At 40.8% G+C, this 23,283-nt stretch overlaps 1 protein-coding gene across 1 annotated transcript in view; it reads right to left on the reverse strand.

Annotated features, from left to right (window-relative positions):
- Window positions 1–23,283, reverse strand: part of RBM26 (RNA binding motif protein 26) — a 99,030-nt gene that overhangs the window by 4,170 nt on the left and 71,577 nt on the right. Inside the window, exons 19-21 of the mRNA XM_026662499.1 lie at window positions 17,914–18,123; window positions 12,787–12,873; window positions 9,402–9,515 (exon numbers count right to left, since the gene is read on the reverse strand). Of these exons, the coding sequence (XP_026518284.1) occupies window positions 9,402–9,515; window positions 12,787–12,873; window positions 17,914–18,123 (411 nt within the window). The remainder of the gene's footprint in view (window positions 1–9,401; window positions 9,516–12,786; window positions 12,874–17,913; window positions 18,124–23,283) is intronic.

Consider the following 23,283-nt stretch of genomic DNA (forward strand, 5'->3'; position numbering starts at 1 on the left):
TTTAGCCCACGAAAGCTTATGCCCAAATAAATTGGTTAGTCTCTAAAGTGCCAGAAGGACTCCTCATTGTTTTCTCAACTTTGTGTCATCCGCAAATTTTATTAGCCCACTCCCACTTTTTGTGTCAAGGTCAGTAATAAAAATGTTAAGTAAGTTTGGCCCCTGAAGACTGATCCCTGAGGAACTCCACTAGTAACCTCCCTACAGTCTGACAGTTCACCTTTCAGTGTGACCTGTTGTAGTCGCCCCTTTAGCCAGTTCCTTATCCACCTTTCGATTATCATATTAATCCCCATCTTCTCCAATTTAACTAATAAGTTCCTATAAGGAACTGTATCGAATGCCTTACTGAAATCCAGACAGATTAGATCTACTGCATCTCCTTGGTCTAAAAAAATCAGTTATCTTCTCAAACTCCTTCATAAACCTTTTCACAGAATCATACAAAAAGGGATCTAACATCGACCAAAATGTGGTAAGCTGAAATAGCAGTCAAGTGAACTTTTAAAGGACAATCCTTAAGTCTTCAAATACATTAAATATTCTAAAATACAGGGTATGGAAGCTACCACTGGCAAATCAGATTTTCCCTTCATCCAGACAAATCTAGTTCATTTTAACTAGTAACACTTCCTCGTAGACAGTTTTCTAGTGTTAAGTCGTACATTTTGTACCAAAGAAAAACATAATTGCTCAAGAGTAGTCATAATCTGACGGCCCACGCTGTGGATCTGGATGAAGAATCCCATCTTGCAGCTGTGACAAAATATCTGGAGACAGAGGAAGATTTATGTACCATCCATCTGACAGCTGAAGCAGGCCCATGCACCACTACTGTCTCGGCCAAGCTGGAGCAATCAATGTAATTTTTTCCCTGTGCTGTCTAATCTTCACTACTTTCTGAATCAATGGAAAGGAGAGAAAAGTATATAGAAAGGCCTTTCCCCAATGTAGAAGGAAGGCTTTTTGTTGATTTCTGTCACAAGCAAGTCTATTTCAGGTTGATCCTAATGGGAAAAGATGTCATGACAACCTGATCCTTCAGGGACCGTTGTGAGACTGGGAGCTGTCCCTGCTGAGATGATCTGCTAACAAACAGCCTTCCCCTGCTAAATTTGGGGCTACTGGATAGTGCCCGTGACAAATGCATCAATCCTATAACCTAACTGCTTCAGCACATAACTGGAGTGAGTGAGTTCCCTCGTTTGGTCATGTAAGACAAAGCCGTTATATTGTCCACTGCTACCTAGACTACCTTCCCCTGTATATGAAGAAGGAATGACTTGAGAGATGAATGACCCTTAATTCCAACATGTTGATGTGCAAATTTTTCTCTTGAAAAACAGAGTTACCTTGGATTGTACACTGAGCTATATATGGACTCCCCCATCCAGCGTTGGAAGCATCTGACATTCTTGTCAATGAAGGCGAAGGAGGACTGAACAGAGCACCCCTGAAAAGACTTGTTCCTCCATCATCTTCTCATACTGACAGGCCTGAATTTACGAAATCACTTGTTCTATTTTTAAAAACCTGTCTTCTGGAAGAAAATCTTTCCCTGCTACTGAGGTGTTGTCTACACTAGAAAATTAGGTCAGTACAATCTCACTCGAGTTGTGAAAAATCCACAACCCTGAATAACACAGTTAAACCAACCGAAACTCCGGCATAGACAGCTTTAGGCCAACGGGAGAATTCCCCCGTTGATCCAGCCACCACCACCTCCCGGGAAGGTGGAGTACCTAAGCCACTGCTGCGCAACTGCAGCATTTTAAGTGTAGACAAGCGCCGAATCCAGTAAGCAACCTATAAAGGGAATTCTCTGAGTTGGGCACAGATTTGACTTCTTGACACTGAGAAGCAGACCCAGATCTGAAAAGAGCAAGATTTTAACCTCAACATTGAGTAAGAGAACCTTGCATGTAGTCACTTTCAATAGCCAATCGCTCAAATACAGATAAACAAAAATACCCTGTTTTCTCAGATGTGTTGCTATCACAGAAAGGCACTTGGAAAAAAAAAATAAACTCTTGGTGCTGCTGACAGGCTGAATGGAAGCACCTTATATTGGACATGGCACCTTGCCACCATAAGCCACAGGTATTTTCGATGACTGTGCCACATAGCAATAAGAAAATGTGTGTCCTTTAAATCAAGAGTGGTGAACCAATCCACAACTGTAAGGAAATTGTAGATGCCATGGTTAACATCCTAAATCAGAATTTTCGAATGTACTTGTTCACATTTCTTAAGTCTAAAATTGGACTTAAGCCCATCTTTTTTCTGTATCAGAAAATACCTTGAATAAAACCTCTGTCCCCAAAGATGTTCGGGTACTTCTTCAACAGCTCCTACCTAGAGCAGCTTGTGAACTTCTGTAAGCAAAATCACCCCATGAAAAGGGTCCCTGAAAAGGGAAAGGTAGGTGGAATTGAAAGGGGGCAGTTTTATGAACTGAATGACATAGCCCTTTTCTATAATGTCTAGTACCCATAAATCCAATGTAATCAGCCTCCCCCAGTTGATAAACCAGGCTAGTCTGTCTCTGAATAACAGAGGAGAATGATCCTCACTGATTGGTCAACAACTCTTGCTCCTCATATCAAATCTGAGGCATGGTGTTAGCTGAAGACTAAGAAAAGGGAGCTGGTTGCCTCATCTTAGGTCTAGATCTGAAAGACTTAAGATGCTCAGTCTGAAATGAAGACAGGGATTGCTGCTGCTGACATCTCTGGCTACACGCAAAATAAGACTGACAACTGTGAGTAATACTGTCTCTGGTATCTAAATGATGGAGTAGGTGGTCTCTTCCTGGTCGTGAGACCCAGACTCAGAGAGCGAACACTAGAGCTAGTCTCCTTCAATTTTTCCAAAAGCTCATCTGTCTCAAGTACTGAAAATACACAAGTGGTGTTGCTGCCGTGTTGGTCTCAGAACTTTAGAGACACATGGTGGGTGAGGTAATATCTTTTATTGGAACAACTTCCGTGGGGGCAGGGAGGAGAGAGGAGAGAGAAGCTTTTAAGCTTACACAAAGCTCTTCTTCAGATCCCATGTAGATGATACCTCACCCACCATAAGCTCTGCTTCAGAGCAGTGTTAGCTTATAGCACTGAAAATAAATGAAACTTTTAATAGTGTGTAACTTTGTAAAGTTGTTTAATATCCTTCGTTTTGTACCCTAACAATTTTCTTTTTAAAATATTGTGAAATATAATATAAAAATCGGCACCTTGCCTCTGTACAGCAGCTCCATTCTGCAACATTCATGTGACATCATCTGCATAGTTCATGAACAGAAACTTCAGGAGATTTAAATTACCTTTTCTCTTCATCTAAGTGCATTATGCTTAATGCTCACCTTATTTGCTGTTATCAAACTCATTTAAAAAAAATAGCTGAAGATTCCCTTTAAATAGATAATTTATCAAAAAACATTACATATGAAGTGCATTCTGGCAAGGTGATTGGAACAGTGTAGAGAAATTGAAATATCTGTCAAGTTAAACTTGTGCTACAAAAAGTAAAAATGAGTTTGGGATAATTAGACACCCTAAACAGAGAGAATGGGTTGAAGAATGAAGAAACAATGAAAGAAAGTAAGCTTATGGTAAACAAAGACAATAGGTGGTTTGGGACATATGTTCATTCCTTCCCCATAATTTTTCTCTAGTGTTAAACACATTTGTCTCAACTGTAAAAATGCATGATTCTTAAAGGAAAAGCTTTTTAGACACCCTAGTAATTATTTTTAGGTGTAGGCATATTCACAATGCCTATCTAGTTCAATTTTGAACTTGATTATAAATTGTTGAAGTGTAATGTCTCATTTTAGACACTGATTTGCGGGAGGAAAAATATCAAATGGGATAGATTAAGTACCTTTGGTTGTAAAGAGGCAAAGTGACTATGAACATATGAGTTAGACTATTTTTCAGTATACTGTTTTAAGGCTCATGGCAGCATAATAGCTTGGATATGTATCATATGTTGAAGAATCATAAGAACTATTAAAACATGAGATGCGCATTGTCTGGTCTTCAGAGAGTCTCTCATTTTTATGTTTTCCGCAATAAAGAAAGTTCAACTTCATTTGCCTCCCCCGCCCCCTTTTTTTAAAAAAAATAAATTATATTTGAGAGCTTTTGTTCTTCAAGTGGCTCTGCACATTTCCATGTATGGATACTGTGCTGCCTGGTGGCACCTCATGGTAGAACCTTCTCCAAACAGTGCCTGCTGGAGTGCACGTGTGCTCCATCCTACCTCTCCCCTCGGTGTCCGGGAACATTCTGAGGGGGAGGCTATATGAGCAGCACTGTGCCCTCTAGCACCTCAGTTCCTTCCAACCACCGTGGAAAACAGTTGTTAGCTGCCCTGGTCCTTCAGATATGGGGCATTCTAAGTGCCTTGTTAGATTTATAGTAGTTCGTTTCTAGTACAGTTAGTACAAGATAGTGTTATAATACAGATAGTGCATACACTTATTAAGGTAGGTTCCTTGTGTTATGGCAGAACCTCAGAAGAAAAACAACCTGAGCTTTGGGATTTGCTTGGTGCCCTGCTGTTTTCTGGGTGTTGGACAAGCATGTGAGGCTTTTGAAATATCTGGGAGAGGTACATTCACCTCTGGGTGCTCCGTTTGCCAGACTAGCTTTGTGAACTTGTAAGAATAGGCAGACCAGGCTATAGGTACTGTAGCTCAAAGAAGCTCTGGCCACTAAACTGTCCAGTTCCGGAGGTTCTGCAAATGAAGAGGACTGATTTGGCTTCAGTAGCTTCCTTAAGTAAGGAGACCTCAAAGTTGTGCAGAATACTATCTGTGCAGCTTTCTGATCCTTTGGAGAAAGCTACCAATGCTTCAAAGGCACTGGAGAGAGCCTGTCAGGAAAGTCAAGGAACCTAAAGTTATGTTAGTTCCAGCTGCATGAGAACAGAAGCAGTCACTGTGGGAGAAGGCAGCCACTGTTAGCAGTGCCCTATCCCACTTGTCAGACCCCTCCAAAACAGATGTTGCTACTACAGTTCCAATGGTAAGCTCAAGTCTGTTCCAGGCTCTTTCAAGCCCAGTGTTGAGCGATGGAGTGTTTTCCCGGATCAGTCAGTTTCCAAGTTTGTGGCGCTGAGCCAATCCTCTGCTCCGGTTCCCAGGGCCACCATCAGATCAGAAGAGGATAACAGTAGTGGCTGATGTCCATTGAACTCTGCCCGAGAGTCCCTCAACTTTGACTGACAGGAACTTGGCAGGGGAAGAAATGATCTTTATCAGTTCCACAATCTGCTTCATCTGTATTTAAATCTCAGCCATCAGATTAAGACTATTGGAAACTATTGCCTATTTCCATTCTGGGGTGTTGGTTCAGTACTGCCTCTGAGGAAAGAGTGCAATCTACTGAATTATCTGCCCACCTTCTTTGTCTCTTAGGGTATTACTTGTGCCCATACAAACACACAATCTGCCTTACCCTGTTTAGCCTACCCTTCCTTAGTTGAGCTGAAGTGAGTCATGAGGCAAAAAGGGAGGTTCTCCATATCTGTTATGGATAATGGAGCTTGTAAACAAAAAGTCAAATACTTTGGTGAACTGAGTGTCCACAGACACTACTAAGGCAGTCAGGTATTTTCAGTTTATAAGAGAAGCATGCATGAAAGTCAGAACCATTTATTATAGAAACAATGAAAAAAATTTGATACTGGCTGGGATAAAACCAAAACTGAAAGGAAGCAGCAGTGTGGAATTTCTCTTTCATGCAATTTGATGACCACTGTATTTTCTGAAATGTTATTCTAGACTAGGGATCAGCAACCTTCGGCACGCAGCCCATCAGGGTAATCTGCTGGCGGGCCATGAGACGTTTTGTTCATGTTGATCGTCCGCAGGCACAGCCCCTCGCAGCTCCAAATGGCCAGTTCACCGTTCCTGGCCGATGAGAGCTGCAGGAAGCAGTGGCCAGCACGTCCCTGTGGCCTGCCGCTTCCATTGGCCGGGAACGGCGAACCACGGCCACTAGAAGCTGCGGGAGGCCGTGCCTGCAGATGGTCAACGTAAACAAAATGTCTCACGGCCCGCCAGCGGATTACCCTGATGGGCCGCGTGCCGAAGATTGCCGACCCCTGTTCTAGAATTTGTCTACTTAAGATCAGTGTATATATTTCAAATACTCACAAGTGCATGGGCTAGAAGTAATACAGAAGTTCTCTTAAAGGAAAAACTGACATTTAAGAAATGCAAAATGTTCTTAAGGAACTTTGATTGGAAATCCATTATGTATGGGAATTTACTGAAGGAAAGAGGGGACTAGTTCAGTAATCATTGGAGAGAATGTAAATTAATGTAACCTGGTTAAGTAAACAAGATAAAAGGGCAAGATAAGCCTGTATGGTTAAGAATATGATAGGAAAAAATGACATAAGAAGATTGCTTGAACATACATATACCAAAATCATCCTGGTAAGGAGATAATTAGGAAATCTATAAAAGATCCACCTAGTTGGAAAAACAATTATGAACAACAGAAGACATTGAATGTAAAATTCCAGAGAATATTTCAGCAATAGTATAAAGATTTTAGGAAGCATACAAAAGCAATGATCCACTAGAGCTTATGAAAGAACAGATTTGATCCAAAACCTGCCGCTACACTCCCTCCCACAAGAGCCACATTGGACTGATGGCCATAACAAGACTCAAAAACAAAAGTCAGACCCAAAGTGGCTAGTAGGAAAAGAAAAAAAACGCTAATCAAAACAATAATGCAAAGGATCAACAAAAAGTTAACTCCCAAGCTACAGCTTCAGTTCCAGTTCCAGAGAAACAAACATCCTGCATCACACCCTCTTCACTTTCAACTACGAAAAGTAAGGGGAGTCTCACCCATTCACCAGGGTTTCACACAGTTTGTGAATTACGTTCACAGGGAAAACGCCAACATGTAGCTAGCTGGTCCCTAAACTTTTTTCCCCTTACATTAAGGAAACCTGACCAGTATTCCCACTCATTATGTTGATCAAAGTCTGTAGACTGAGCTTCTCCTTCCCCTGAAGGAAGCCCCATCAGAGGTCCCTTTTCCAGGCAGGCAGTGGTTCTCTGGTCTCTGGGATTATGAGAGATTTTTCCCTCTACTAAGGCATTCACCACATCCAAAAACCTGCTTCTTTGCTCCCAACTTGTGTTCTCCCCCAACCCCACATGACTCTCTAGAGCTGAAGGCCCCAATTTCCAGACTTGATGTTTTCAGCAGGAGTTGTAGAATGAAACTGACTGCAGCCCATCTATAGGAGAGATAATTAATCAATTTCCTGCCTCTGATCCAGTGTTTGTAAACACAATTACACCCCCTCACTATGTAAATTGTAGATTACTTTACTTGCCTTTATTCTTTTTCTCAGAAGCGAATAAAATTACTGTTGATCTACAGGGTAATATATCCAGACAACTCCAGATTTCACTTTTTCTCCTTCAAGAAGTTTTCTCAGCAGATCCCCACTAAGAAACTAGCAAGCAGTGAGTGCTTTCAGGAGGAAGACAGAGAACCAAGACTGAAGCATTGCTTTCCATATTCAAGCATCTGATCTGGCTTTAAGAATCAAAAAAACAATGCTTCATTAAAATATAAATTGAAATCTAAGTGGCAATTTGCATATTTCAATTTTGGAGGCTCCAAGAAGTCTGAATTGAAGTGGCCTGACCTATCCCTTTTTCTAAACCTCAAAAGATTTCATCTGTTTAAGTAATGAGTACATGTAGAGACAGCAATCTGATATGTAAATCTGACTTCTCCTGGAAAAGGAGAGAGAAATGAATTAGTATCAAATGAAAATAGTAAACTGTTGGGTATGGCTATAACTATGAAACAGTTTATAAGAAGGTCTAGCCATGAGAGCTTCAATCTCAGACTGTCCTAGCTTAAGTTCAATTTATTCGGAAAGTTGTAAAAAACAGATCTTGGGGAATCTTTTAGAGATATTTCTTATTAAAGTTTTAGGCCTATGAAAAAAGAATCTAAACCTAAAAAACGGCCATGAGCTGATTCTGTGATTGTACTGGTTGATGGAAAAAGGAACCACCTGATATCTAAGTTGCAGGATCTCTCTTTTATCCTCTAGGTTCCAGAAGCAACGTGCATTTGGGCAGACTTACTGCTCAAAAAGTTTATTGCTATCAATGGTTCTATGGCCCGTGAAACAGAACACATGACTCAAGAAGGTGCTTTTTATCCTCTAGATTAGTTGGATTAGATTTAAAACTGAACCTGGAAATTAAGTGGAATTAAGAAGAAAAGAGAACTGTTACAACCACAGTGAAAACTGCTGCACAGCAATTGTGTAGAGCTGGAAGTACATAATGCAGAATGAAGAAGGGTCACGAAGTATGGATATGTGATAGACTGTCAATTGGACTGAAGAGAAGAGATTAGGAAACAGTTTACTGACAGTTACAAGTCCTTTACGCTTAGAGTATGGAGAGCTGGAGAAAAGATCATATTAATGTTAAGGAATGAGCTAGCTATTGGTAGGGTGACCAGATAGCAACTGTGAAAAAACGGGACAGAGGGTGGGGGTAATAGGCGCCTATATAAGCAAAAGTCCCAAAAAACGGGATCCCTATAAAAACGGGACATTTGGTCACCCTGGCTATTGGTCCCTATGTAGGTAAAAAAACAAAACAAAAAAGGTACACCTTTACAGTAGGTAAAATTCTAGTTCTGCACAATAAATGAGTTCTGTAGGAAAGAAATTAGTCAAGTCTCAACTAGTCATTTTTAGTTGTGATTGTAAATCCACTGAATTATAAAATATAAGAATACTAAAGAACAGAAATGGGAAATATCCAAGACAAAAATACCTGAGTTGGTGGAAATGTTGAGACTGACTCAATTTGAAGGAAAAAAAATAATGTTGCAGTTTAAAAAAAAACAAAAAATTGGAAAACCAATGGAAAGAAACTTACAAGAGACTACTTTATTTTATAATTCAATGGATTTACAATTATCTCCATTGATCGCCCTGGACATGACCTCTGGGTTCTGTGCCGTGCTCCCCTTCCCCCCACAAACCCCTCAACCTTTGTATGAGACACTCCTGTTTTGATAAATTACTAAATGGACCATCACAGTTTTGTTCTTTGCTGTGAAAGAGATACAATGCTCCTGATAGGATATGATGGAAGATTTGAACCAACAATAGGTTCACAGTGGCAGAATGGAGAAGGCAAACTTAGTAGTAGCACAGACAAGAAAGTATACATTATGTCGTCAAACTACAAATCCACGCCCCAGTGTCAAGTGACAGAAACTATATGGTACAGGAACAGAGTGGGAATCAACAGATGTTACTTATTTTTAGAAAAAAAAAAATCTATATTCTTTCATCTTGCCAGAAAATCAAAAGAAAAAGGAACTTACTTCCTCTTCATCTGGTTCAGCTTCTTCTGTTTCAACAGCAGACATATTAATAACTGGCTTATTCCATGCCAACTTCAAATCCTGTCCTTTGAATCGAGATCCGTGAACAGCAGCCTGAAGCAAGTTAGAAAGTTCTTAGTGTCACATTTCTTTGTGAAAGGGAAATAAAATAATCAACAGTTGATCAGAGACCAAAAGTAAACAGACACTAAGCTTTTACTGGGGGGGAGGGGGAAAGGTGATTTTTACACATTTGTAAAACTGATTTATGAGCTATTATGGACAGCTTAAAATTAAATAGATTTACTAAATATACCATTACAGTGTATAGTTCAGGACTTGATAATCAAATGCATTTACATAGCTGTTCAGGTAAGAGTTTACAAAAAGTAATAAATACAGTATTAATCAAAATGCAAGTAAAGAAAATAAACTTAGCAAGTCATGGATCAATTCATGACATGGATAACATACTGTCATGAACACCTTACTGAATTTTGATCAGTGTTTCACGCCCTTGAAAGATTTGACACAAATTGAAAGAACACTTAATACATTTACTTGCTACAAGAACCCAACCATCCCACAAATACAAATGATTCAATGTAACAAAAATTAAACTTTGTGATTATAACTTATTCTACTGGAAAATGTTCCACTTCCTGCAAACCCTTTGTAATTGAAATGTAAAAATTTTAACTTATGGGATATTCATGCCTTTCTAAGTACCAGATGCATTAAGTGGCTGCTTTGGAAATAGTATGTTCAAATTAAAGTAACATGAACTAGCATAAATCAGCGTTAGCAACATTTCGAAATAACTGTCACGGTCACAGAAGATTTATAGTACAATCTGAAAGTACAGCATAATGTGAAATGTAGAAACAATTACATGTTCAATGACATCTGAACATGAATTGTGTGATATTAAAGTCCCCAGGTATAAATTTTAAATCTGTACATATAAATTTATGATAAATTTAAAAGATTCCATGCCTATTAAAATGCAGCTCAGGAGTTTTTTGTTCATGGTCTCATCACAATATCACACAACTAGAATTTTTATAAGTACTTATACATGACATTTAGGTTCAGAAACAACTTGTAATCTTTTGAAGAAATTACTGCTACATAAAAATGCAACATTTTATAGCTAGGGAATCCTCCTCTCCCTTCCAGACTAAAATGTCCACCACCATAAAACTTAAGCTTTTTTCAGTCAAAGGTAAAATATTACATTTTCTTCTGAATAAGCCCCAAAGAAAGCTTTTATGATTCAACTAGTTCTGCAACTAATCTTCATTACCAATTACTACTCTTAAAACCTGATTTACTAACAAGCACCAAACAATTTGTAATCCAACATGTTTTGAATTATAAAATGAATTTGATTTATTTGAAAGTTCTATATTTAGTTTTACAAATCATACTAGAATGTGGGAGGGAAACTATGTAATAGCATATTCCTATTTCATAATAAGTCCAAATGTCTTCTCTCCATCATTATGAAAAAATATTGCCATATGAGCTTGCAGTGAAAAAGGCTCTTTCATGACGTTTACTGTATAGGTGGAGTTTCTCTTCAGTTAACATTATACACACTTTGTATTGCTTACATATAAAAATTGTGTTAAAAGAATATTAACATTGCAAAGTCAAGCACTCAAAAGTTATGAAATGCCAAAATTAAGGTCGCAAACAATTTGGCTCCCTTGTGAGTATGCGTTATGATACAGTCTTTAGTTACACGATGATGTGCTTTTTTCCCCACAGAACACCTGCCTTGTTCAGTGGACAGCTTGGATAGCACTCAATACATAGATAACTATTCAATATTTACTTTTACCCTCAAGGTGAGAAGGAGTCTGAATCTCAAAGAATAAGCAATTGAATCAAGTGGCTGTACACACTGTTATTGTGTATAAAAATATACCAAGGTCTTTTATGAAAGCTTGTGTAATGTTCTGACTTTGGTGGTCATTATGAGATACGTATACACAGATTGCGGTATGAATTTACTCAATGATGTATATATAAAGCTGTGCTCATAATCTGTGCTGCAACATTCAGCTCCACCTCTCAACAGGGAGGGGCTAGCTCCAAGCACCTAGTACCTTTTAAATCAAGGAAAAAACAAGTGATGGGCCATTACATTAATGGGAAAACACTGAAACAACTTGCAACTGAAAAGAAAACCCCAGTCTTGAAAACTAAGAAAGGAAGGAATTTCCCCCACTCTGAATCACCAGTCTGAGAAATTTAACAAACAAACAAACAAAAAACTACCCCTGCAAACATTGTGAAAAGGAAAGGGATTTCAAGTGAAAGATATCCAGAATTAAGGGATAGTCTCAAAGGTGGGGGGCTGTGTATGAACCCTAGATCCCTCGTCAGGGCTATGGTATAAACTGGGAATCTGAGCAAAGGCAATAGGTAACCTGTCTTAAAAGGGATTCAAATGTGTAAGTGTAAGGTTGCGTCTATGTTTATTTTCTCCGTAACTTGTATGGTGTTTGCTTTCCTTATTACTTCATCTTTGAATCTGTGACTTTTCCCTTAAACAAACCTTTTATTTATTTTTTACCCCAAAAGGTCTCTGTTGTGCAAATGGTGTGTAGTGTGTCCCCCAAAATGAAGTAATAACTGGGGTGCAGGTTTAATTCCTTTGGGAGTGACAAACCAAATGGGAGAAGTCAGTGTCTGGTACTTAAGAGCTTGGGGTAGATGGATTTGAGGAGACCTGAGACTGGAAAGGCTGTTGAAGTCATCCTGCAATGAGTATTTAGGCTGGCGGAAGCCAGGATCAGACCTTTATGCTTGTAAACTGGCTACTGATGTCAAGGTTCTGAACCTTGAGAGCATAACATTAAGGCACACAAAGTTATACGGCAGATGGTAAAAGAGCCCCTGGACTGGTCTGAGTGATCCCCAAAACATCACAAATTGCATATACCAAAGGGGCCAAATCCAGGGACAATCTTAAACCTGGCATTTGGAGTGCCTGACTTCACTTAAAGTTAGTTTGTAGGCAATTTCCTAAATTTTTGAAAAAACAAAGTTAAATACCATCACATGGAACCATACATAGATCATGACTCTGAGTAAGTGTGAGTTTCCTATACATGCTAACATACTTACCTGTCCTATGTAAAAAATATGTTACTCAGTAATCTAATTTAATCTAAAATCAAACCTGTGTGTTTATCGGATTCCTCTTTGATAATCAACTCAAAAGCAGTCAACATAAGATTCAACTGTTCTGAAATTATACTTAATTCTTACATTGAAATTATACTTAATTCTTACATTTAAATTTAGTTCAATTTAAGTATGGCTAATATGAGATATCCTTTTAAAGTACTTTTAATATGAAGAATATACTTACAGCTTCAGCTTCTGCTCTCGTCTTAAAAGTAATCACCGCATGGAGAGAAGAGTCGTCTATCTGGCAATCTTCAATTTCACCATATTGCTTTCAATAAGAGAAAAATGTAAACTAATTGAAAGATTACTCTTCTATGCAAATGCTGTACTAAGGGCTAGTCTACACTGGCAACGCTAAAGCACTGCTGTGGCAGTGCTTTAACGTGGCTTGTCTGGTCGCGGAGCAGCTCTCCCAGTACTCTAAAAAAACCACCTCCACAAGGGGCACGGCTCCCAGTGCTGGTGCACTGTCTACACTGGTGCTTTACAGCGCTGAAACTTGCTGCACTCAGGGGAGTGTTTTTTTCACACCCCTGAGTGAGAAAGTTGCAGCGCTGTAAATAGCCCGTGTAGACAAGCCCTAAAAAAAAAAAAAATCACATGGACTTGAAAATTAGATAGAACTGGAAATGATGCACACTGAAGAGACCTTAATGGTTAACTTGTCTCTGTGAGAAATACTATATAATTTTTATATGCACTTTAAAACACTGAACACTATAGTATTTGGACTCCCTTTACAAAAATTTACTAGTGCATACTATAAGGATGAATCATGGCTCTCCTCCTCTTCTCCTTCAGAGCCACTGACTCCATCAGTCTGTCAGGAAAATGTCTGCAGAAAGACTAATCTTGCAATGTGTCCAAAAGGTGACAAGACTCAAATTCAGTCTCATCTCCAGTGACAGCAAGTTCCAGAGCTGAAGGTCCTCTACCAAGAAAGCTCTGCTCTGGTCCCTATGGAGCATACTTGGGCTTCATCACCTTAAGCATCCCTAACAATCACATCTGCGTAGTTAGAGTGCAGAGAGATGTGGTCTCAGATAACTGAGCTCTAGCTCATTCAGGGTTTTACAGAAGAGGACCATAAAATATTTTAAACTATACATATAATATACATATTAATACAAACCAAGACAAACTTTTTTCAAATTGCTGTACAAGAGAAATATGATCTCACCATATTTTCTCCCAACTGGAAGTATTTTGGTCTGAAATATAGTTGCAAACACTTTAAGAGCAAAGCTATTAAAAACAAACACTGATGTAGAACTTTGTAGGCTACATGACGAAGTGCCAGAGGACTCTGCATCAATTTGTTGATAAGTGTCATAATATTGATGTTTATGTTTAAAGTGCGATTTTTTTTGAATTTTTATCCATTTAAATAGTCAGTTGCACAAAAGCATACATTTTAAGCTTTCCCCCCAATTTTTATCAATTTAAATTGTCACAGTTGCAGGAAACTACAGGTGGGGTGGTGGTCAGAAAATTATTTATTGACAGTGGATGTTGAGGTTCAAAACATTATAACCCTTAAAATGCAAACTGTCAACATGGCTTGTCAAAATATACGAAGTAAATATCCCTAAATCAAACAAATTCTCAAGCAGCATTTTTCTTACTTTGCCTATTTGTACATTTTTATTACTATCTAGGGAAAGTTTTTTCCCCCATTGGTTTGTGCATGTATGGTGAAATCGGCATTTACCCACATTTACAGATAAAAATCTAATCCTTCCAAGCATATGTCATTATGGGCCGCCAACCCAGCACCCACCGCCTGCGCATTAAACTCAACAACCAAAATTAGACTAAAGTATTATAGTCCACAGGAGACTAAACTATTGTGTGTGACAGGTAGAAAATAGTAGGGCCCAAGGTGCACCAATACCCGAGGCCTCTGCAATGGCAGGGAACTGATTAAGTGAGATATATCAAGATGATCTTGGCAAGTGACTCAGACCCCATGCTGCAAAAAGAGAAAAAACATCCAAAGTCACTGCCAATCTGATGTGGGAGAAAATTCCTTCCCAACCCCGCAAAGTCCCCAAACACTTTTATTAAGAAGATAAAATTAGTTAAATGCAACACTATCCACAATTAAACCCTTTGAAACAGGGAAAAGCCAAGTTATGGGAGATGTCATAACCATAAACCTATGCCCACACAGCAGGTTTCCACTGACAGATGCAGACTCCGCCTCTTCACAAGGAGCTTCCTTCTGTCTCCAGATAAGGAGACAATAAACACAGTACATTAACCTCCCTCATAGTAGAATGCAAAATCTTAAAGGTGACCTTGCAAAGTTTTTTGGGAAAAATGTTTAATGGCACTACTGTGAGCTTATGTTTTTAAATCCTACTAGATATTTACAAAAAAAAAAACCCAAAGTCTTTTTTCCCAGCCCTTATTCTGCCTTGAAGTCGGTGTTTTTGAACACACACCTTTGCTTCTGCAATTTGTGTAACTATTTCCTGTGAAAGTGACATGCCAAACCCATGTTTAAAGACATGTTAATTACTGACTACAGACTGAGTTTGCCCCCTCTCAGTCTCTCTGTACAAAGAGGCAGCAATTTAGCTATGTTAACAATACAATCTAGCAGCGTGCAAGTTAAGTGAGATTATTATTTGCATCCGCTTGCTATGCAAATAGCACTGATGTAAGAAGGGTTGGAGCTCAAGTTCTTCTCACTCTGGTTTCTTCAGAGGAAGGGGGCAGAGCCACTATTTATTTATTTTTTTAAACTATGATGAAAACAGAGATTGTCAAAAGCAAAGGCAAAAGCAGCTCTTCATGGATCATAAATTAGTTGAAAAAGTAAACTCAAAAAAGCTTCAGAGGTCAACTTTAATTACAACTTCAGTAATATCAGCAAATATTCAGACTTGACATATATGCACAGGTTAAATGTGAGGTCTAACTTTCCAGAAAATTAACTCTTTACACTAAAAGTGGTATAATTATTATGAATTCTGATTTACATTTATTTTAATGCCTAATAGAGGAGTTTAAAATATTGTTTTAACTGAAAATTTAAATGTAATGTTGGCTGAAGAGTCTTATTAATGTCCTTATAATAACTAGATAAGTTTCCCAATAATAATAAAAAGTCATTTCAATACATCTATTTGTATAACCATACTCTGCTGCTCGAAATGTGACTGCTATAGAAGAATAAAAATTGACGTAAGATTATATGTCTTATCCTCTAAGTCAACCACATCTTGAGAGCTTTGGGCCACAATTGACTCCTGTTCCTGGTACACAGGCTGTTCCTGTTGTGGTGAATGTTCAAAGGCAAACAGAAGGCAGTCTTGACTGCTCCACAATCTCAGTGCAGGACTCTCTCAGCCACCAGTAAGAAGCACAAGTGCTAAATCTCAAGAGAATGGATTGTGAGATAGCCTGAACTTATTTTTGAGAGCTCTGTAACATCACCAGTATCCACTCTGCAGAATGAATAGGTTTCTCCTTCATTGCAGGCTTGAAGAGAAGAGATATAGATCAAGCAATTTTTGCCTCTTGTTTGATTTTCAGTCCAACTAAATTATATGCTAATATAACAGATTGCTGACAAATATAAACCCAGTATCAAATTTTGAACTGCAGCCCTAAAATTAAGAAGTTAGGAAAAGGGAATTCTGGCTTTGTCTGTGTGCCATTTTGGGAACACACAGACTTCTGGGAGTGGTACTAAGATCTTGCAGTTGTTGTACAGTTCTGGTCTCTACTCTCAAACTCAAAAAAGTGGGTATAACTCACTGAGACAGGACTGTCAGGCATAAATAAAGTTGAAGCAAGTGCATTTCCAAAAAGGCAGTTTGTTTACACATTATCCTGTTTTGTTACAACATAGATGTCTGTTAATCTCTTTTGAATATGGTATTCTGTGGTTTAGAGGAGTAATCCAAGATTTCTTGTCATTATTATACTCTTCCAGTTCTGGCAAAAGTCCATTACCAGTTGTTGTTCTGCATGATTTTTACCCAAGGACTTACTACTACCACCACTCTAACAATAGAATGCTAGGATACTGAATAATTGACCATAGAAAATTTTACCTCCAGATTCTCTCCCTTGTGTACACAACACCCACGTAAACAAACAGGGAACAATTTAGCATCACTTATGATTCTTTCACCCTTTTCCTATGCTCCTTTTCTTTGGCAGTGACTTTGGATGATTTTTCTCCTTCTACAGCAGGGACAGGCAAACTTTTTGGCCTGAGGGCTGCATCGGGTTTCATAAACTGTATGAAGGGCCGGTTAGGGGAGGGGGTCATGGCCCGGCCCCCACCTCCTATTCCCCTCACACCCCCCCCGGGACTCCTGCCCCATCCAACCCCTCCTCTCATTCCTGACAGCCCTCCCCGGGACCCCTGCCCCATCCAACCACCCCTTCTCCCTGTCGCCTGACTGCCCCCGGAACCCCCGCCCCTGACTACCCCCCGCCACCCCTTCCAACCCCCCCTCCTTCCTGACTGCCCCACTCCGGGACCCCTGCCCCAATTCAACCTCCTGTTCTCCCCCTCGATCCCTATCTACACCCCCACCCCCTGACCACTCCCCCCAAACTCCCCTGCCCTCTATCCAACCCCTGCTGCTCCTTGCCCCCTTACCACGCTGCCTGGAGCACCGGTGGCTGGTGGCACTACAGCCGCACCACCCGGCTGGAGCCAGGCTACGCCGTCGCCACCACGCAGCACAAAGCACCGGGTCAGGCCGGGCTCTGCAGCTGCGTTGCCCCAGGAGTTCACAACTCCGCCGTCCAGAGCATTGCGCCGGCGGTGGAGTGAGCGAGCTGAGGTTGCGGGGGAGAGGTGGAGCGAGCGAGGGGCCAGGAGCTCAGGGCCGGGCAGGACGGTCCCGCGGGCCGGATGTGGCCTGTGGGCCGCAGTTTGCCCACCTCTGTTCTAAAGCATGGGGTGTTAGTCACTTTGCAAGATCATCTTGATACATCTCACTTAATCAGTTCCCTGCCATTGAAGAGGCATCGGGCATTCGTGCACCTTGGTCTGGACTATTTTCTGCCTGTCACATATTAATACTTTACTCAGCTGTTTCTAAAGAATGCCACCAGAGTTAAGTAAAAGTTCATTTTTTTCTTTTCCCTACCTTGTTTGAAGTCCTTCCATAGTTTAGAAACAGAAAGCTCTTTTTAAAGGTAGAGAACCTACTTTAGAACTCCTTGGTTAATTAAATACTGGATTCTAGTTGATTAGAATCACCCCTTGGAAGTTTTTCCCTGCACTACCACAAAACTACTAAATCCAAGAAGGAGAAATGTTGAAGTTACTACATACCGCAAAATGAGGAAGAAGATCTTCTCTATCACTTTCTGTGAATGCAGAGATCTCCAGTGCCCTCGGTCGATGATCCACAACTGCATGAACTGGAACCCCTCTTCCGCGACCCCGGCCTCGTATTCCTCTGCCTCTGCTACGTGATGCACCCCGACCTCGTGCATTAATTCCTCTACCACGACCAGAAGAAAGAATCCCTCGTTTGGCAGCCTAAAAAGTTTAAACATAACTTCAGTCTACAACACATATGATCTAAACATTATTTTCACCAAATTAAAATACAATCATGTTCCAATCACAATCTTTGTTTAATGTCAAATTTTGAGACTTATTCCTAGCAAGGTTTTGTTTCAAATAAAATTAAGCATTTTAAGATGATCACCTTCAAAATTCAAGTAAACTAACTCTCAGACTTGTCCTCAGGAACCATTGTGAATGCCTTTATGATTCTGAAAAAAACGGTTACCTTTGTTATATGAGATGTGTTGCAAATCACTTAAGTGTGTGCACGCGCTCAGAGCATTTGAGCCAGAGAGTTCTATGTAGCAGTACCTGTCAGGGCAGAGCATGCTCCCTGCACTGCTTCATGCCGAAGGTATAAAGGGTAGAGCTGCCCTGATACTCCTTCAGTTCCTTCACGCTGGCATTGTGATGAATACATTGTGAAGCAGAGATGAAGGGAAGGTAGTGAAATAGACATGTGCAATGCATCTCGAACAACACTTATAATACAGATAAGTAACCATGATTTCTTCGAGTGCTTGCATATGTCTATTCCTCTTAAGTGACTCCCACTGTGGTGGTGGAACAAGGAATCTGTTTGAAGAGAGACTACAGGACTGTTCTTCCAAAGTTTGAGTCAGTTCTGCAGGTAGCAATAATCGCATAATACTTGGCAAAAGCACGCACTGATGTCCAGGTTCCCGTTTTACACATGTCTTTTATAGGCACATCTCTCAAGAAGGCAAAGAAAGTTGCTTGAGCTGTGGTGGAATGAGCTCACACCTTTGAAGGAGCTAAAGTGTTTGTTACCTCATAACTTCTTGTTATACACAGTTATCCAGTAACAAAGTCTCTGAGCTGACATCATCTGCCCTTTCATTATATCTGCACGAAAAGACATGGAGATTAGCTAAATGATTTAGTCCTGTCTATATAGGAGGACAGGGCACATCAGATGTCTAATGTATGGAGCCTTTCCTTGTCCTTATGCATATGAGGCTTAGAGAAAAAAGGTGAGTAAATAGACAGCCTGATTAAGGTGGAAGTTGTACACCACTTTCGGAATAAATTTTGGACGTGCCCTCATGGAGACTTTAAAGAAAACAGTGTACGGGGTGTCCCACCATTAAAGCCTGCAGCTCACCTACTCTTCTTGCAGATGTGATAGCCAAAAAGAAAGAAACTGGCTGACTGGTAGGCTAAGGGGCAGGTTGTTAAAGGCTCAAACAGAGGTCCGATTAAAAGCTGACAATACAAGGGTCAAGTATCAAGGAGGAACCAGCTGCTTAACTGAGAGGTGAGGGGAGAGTAAATTCTGTTTACCTGTTTAGAGAATCTAACCACCATAGAGTTAGAGAATACCAAACACTTTTGTATAGGAGGGTGGATAGCAAAGAAAGCAGTCCGGGAACTCAGTCTGGGTTTGAGTGAAGTACTTGACCATAATGAGGATAGAGAATGTCCCCTTCCCTGCCTGGACAAAATGTTAATGTTGGTTGAATGGTCTGTGTAGGTCTGAGAAAAAATATTGCCTCAACCAAGAATGGGCTATCAGTATAATCTCTCCCAATCCTGTTACAGCTTGAGTATGACCTTGTGTATGAGTGGTACTCGAGGAAACTCATACATCAGAGTTGACCTCCAGGGAAGGAGGAAAGCATCTGAAAGAGAGCCTGGGCTCAGACTTGCTCTGAAATAGAACTGATAGCACTTTCTGTTCTGTCTTGTTGCGAACTGGTTCATACTGATAATCCCACACTTGCAAAAAAATAAATCTGAGTATACTGTGCTTCAATGACCAGTCATGATCCTCCCGAAAAGTCCTGCTGAGGTGGTCTGCTAGGACATTCTGAGCTCCCAGGTGAAATGCTGACAGAGTGATTTCATTCTGGATGCAAGAGTTATATAGGTGGATGGCCTTGTCACATAACGGTATGGATATGGCACTTCCCTGCCTGTTGACATAAAACATCGGTGTCATGTTGTCCTGGAGGACTTGGATAGTTTAGTCTTTGATTCAAGGTAGAAAGACTTGACAGGCTTTGCGTATGGCTCATAGCTCCAACATACTGATGTGGAGTGATTCTTCTTCCTTCGACATATAGTTTGTGTTTGAGGCTTCTCTAAATGAGCTCCCTACCCTAGGAAGGAAGCATCAGTAGCCAAAGTAATGGATGGAAGAGGAGTTGAGTAGGGCAGCACTGCTCTATAAATCACTAGTGGGATTCTTCCACCTGTCCAGTGAGGCAAGCACCCTGGCAGTTATAATTACATTATATTATAATTAAATTAAATTAAAATACAGCCAGGAAAGCTGGCTGTATTTTGAAGAAGCCTTATTGAGGGCGCAAGAACAAATCATCCCAATGTACAGAAAGAACAGAAAATATGGCAGGCGACCAGCTTGGCTTAACAGTGAAATCTTTGGTGAGCTTAAACTCAAAAAGAAAGCTTACAAGAAGTGGAAATTTGGACAGATGACTAGGGAGGAGAATAAAAATATTGCTAGAGCATGCAGGGGTGTAATCAGGAAGGCCAAGGCACAATTGGAGTTGCAGCTAGCAAAAGATGTGAAGGGTAACAAGAAGGGGTTCTACAGGTATGTTAGCAACAAGAAGATGATCAGGGAAAGCGTGGGACCCTTACTGAATAGGGAAGGCAACATAGTGACAGATGACGTGGAAAAAGCTGAAGTACTCAATGCTTTTTTTGCCTCGGTCTTCACAGACAAGGTCAGCTCCCAGACTGCTGCACTGGGCAACACAGTATGGGGAGGAGGTGAGCAGCCCTCAGTGGTGAAAGAACAGGTTAAGGACTATTTAGAAAAGCTGGACGTGCACAAGTCCATGGGTCCAGATCTAATGCATCTGAGGAAGGTGGCTGATGTGATTGCAGAGCCATTGGCCATTATCTTTGAAAATTCGTGGCAATCCGGGGAGGTCCCGGACGATTGGAAAAAGGCAAATGTAGTGCCCATATTTAAAAAAGGGAAGAAAGAGAACCTGGGGAACTACAGACCTGTCAGCCTCACTTCAGTCCCCGGCAAAATCATGGAGTGGGTCCTCAAAGAATCCATTTTGAAGCACTTGGAGGAGAGGAAGGTGATCAGGAACAGTCAACATGGATTCACCCAGGGCAAGTCATGCCTGACCAACCTGATTGCCTTCTATGATGAGATAACTGGCTCTGTGGATATGGGGAAAGTGGTGGACATGATTTATCTTGACTTTAGCAAAGCTTTTGATATGGTTTCCTGTAGTATTCTTGCCAGCAAGTTAAAGAAGTATGGATTGGATGAATGGACTATAAGGTGGATAGAAAGCCTGCTAGATTGTCGGGCTCAACAGGTAGTGATCAACTGCTCGATGTCTAGTTGGCAGCCGGTATCAAGCGGAGTGCCCCAAGGGTCAATCCTGGGGTATGTATCTATCCTGCACTAGCCTATTGAGCACTACATGCCTGTGTGGACCTTGATGCTGACACTAAATGCTCTGTAGTGATGTCAATTTACTCTGTTTTGAAACAGGAGTAGATTAACAAGTTCTATGGAACTTTAGTGCATGGCAGCAGGAGCCAGATGCACACTTAGTGCACAGCAGGCTAGTGAGGGGTAGATTTACAATCAAGTTTACTGTGAACTACGTGTTTGTGTACATAAGCCCCCAGCCTCATGGAACTCAGGACCCAATGGTGTGAGGTGATGGATATCCAAGCACCACAAAACGGCAGAATCTGTCCCCAAAGGGAGGGGAAGAAAAAGGAAGAACTTATATTACTGGTTTTCTTCTCTCTCGTGGGCAGTCAAATGGACTGGTTCAATCCTGCTAGTTGCTGTTTAGTCAATGACTAAGAGGCAAATGATGCCTCCTCTGTGATATGAGACCCTATTTGACAGAATAAGAATGGGTTGGTAGAAAGGTTGTCATAGTTGTTGTTGTGGTCTGTATTGCTTCTTTCAGGGAGCTGGCATGTAGATCCCTAGTGAACAGTGTGGCAAGTGAGTCCCTGAGGCTATGTCAGGCCTCATCTCCTCTCTTATCTGACAAAAAAGACCAGAGATCCCTCAAAGGGCAAGTCCTCAATGATCTGTTGCACTTCTGCACGTATGCCCAAGTTCTGAAGCCACAACAATCTTCTTATGGTGAATTTACTCATGGAGTCACAATACATATAATCATATTTAGACAGAAGCGCCTCATAGTTAGAAATGTGCAACTGTAGATTCGAGTAGAACTATATTTTCCTGCCAAATAAATCTAGTTTCATTAGCATTTTTTCTTATGGTGTAGTGTGAAAATGTCTTTGGCACTAACATTCATTTGCAGCTGAGTACCAGGAAGCCCAAGGTTGGATGTGAACACAATGGCTCACAACACTGAACAGGTACCTGATAGCATCTGTTTGTTGACAGGGTAAGGGTGGCTGCAGTCTGCCAAAGGGGCCTGCAAAATCTTACAGTGCCTCATTAATAGGCAGGCTACTCCGTCTGGACCTGAGGACTGCAAAATATCACAGAGTTTGAGGACAGACTCCAGCACAAACTCGGCTTTCACGCCCACAGCTGCTTCCACCCTTTCTCATAAGATCTCGGTAAGTCCTAAAGTCATCTGGTGCTGGTGACAAGGACTCAAAGTAGTACCTCATCAGGAGAAGAGAAAGTATTAAGAGGAGACAGCTCTTCTACTTGGATGGGATGGATTCCCATGTGAACTTTAGTCTGCAGGTTGGACCAAGACAAACTCAGGAATCATAGAATCACAGAATATCAGGGTTGGAAGGGACCTCAGGAGGTCATCTAGTCCAACCCCCTGCTCGAAGCAGGACCAATTCCCAACTAAATCATCCCAGCCAGGGCTTGGTAAAGCCTGACCTTTAAAACCTCTAAGGAAGGAGATTCCACCACCTCCCTAGGTAACCCATTCCAGTGCTTCACCACCCTCCTAGTGAAAAAGTTTTTCCTAATATCCAACCTAAACCTCCCCAACTGCAACTTGAGACCATTACTCCTTGTTCTGTCATCAGGTACCACTGAGAACAGTCTAGATCCATCCTCTTTGGAACCCCCTTTCAGGTAGTTGAAAGCAGCTATCAAATCCCGCCACATTCTTCTCTTCTGCAGACTAAACAATCCCAGTTCCCTCAGCCTCT

Source organism: Terrapene carolina, unplaced genomic scaffold, assembly GCF_002925995.2.
Source record: "Terrapene carolina triunguis isolate 2854851 unplaced genomic scaffold, T_m_triunguis-2.0 Scaffold21, whole genome shotgun sequence".
Lineage (NCBI taxonomy): Eukaryota > Metazoa > Chordata > Testudines > Emydidae > Terrapene > Terrapene triunguis.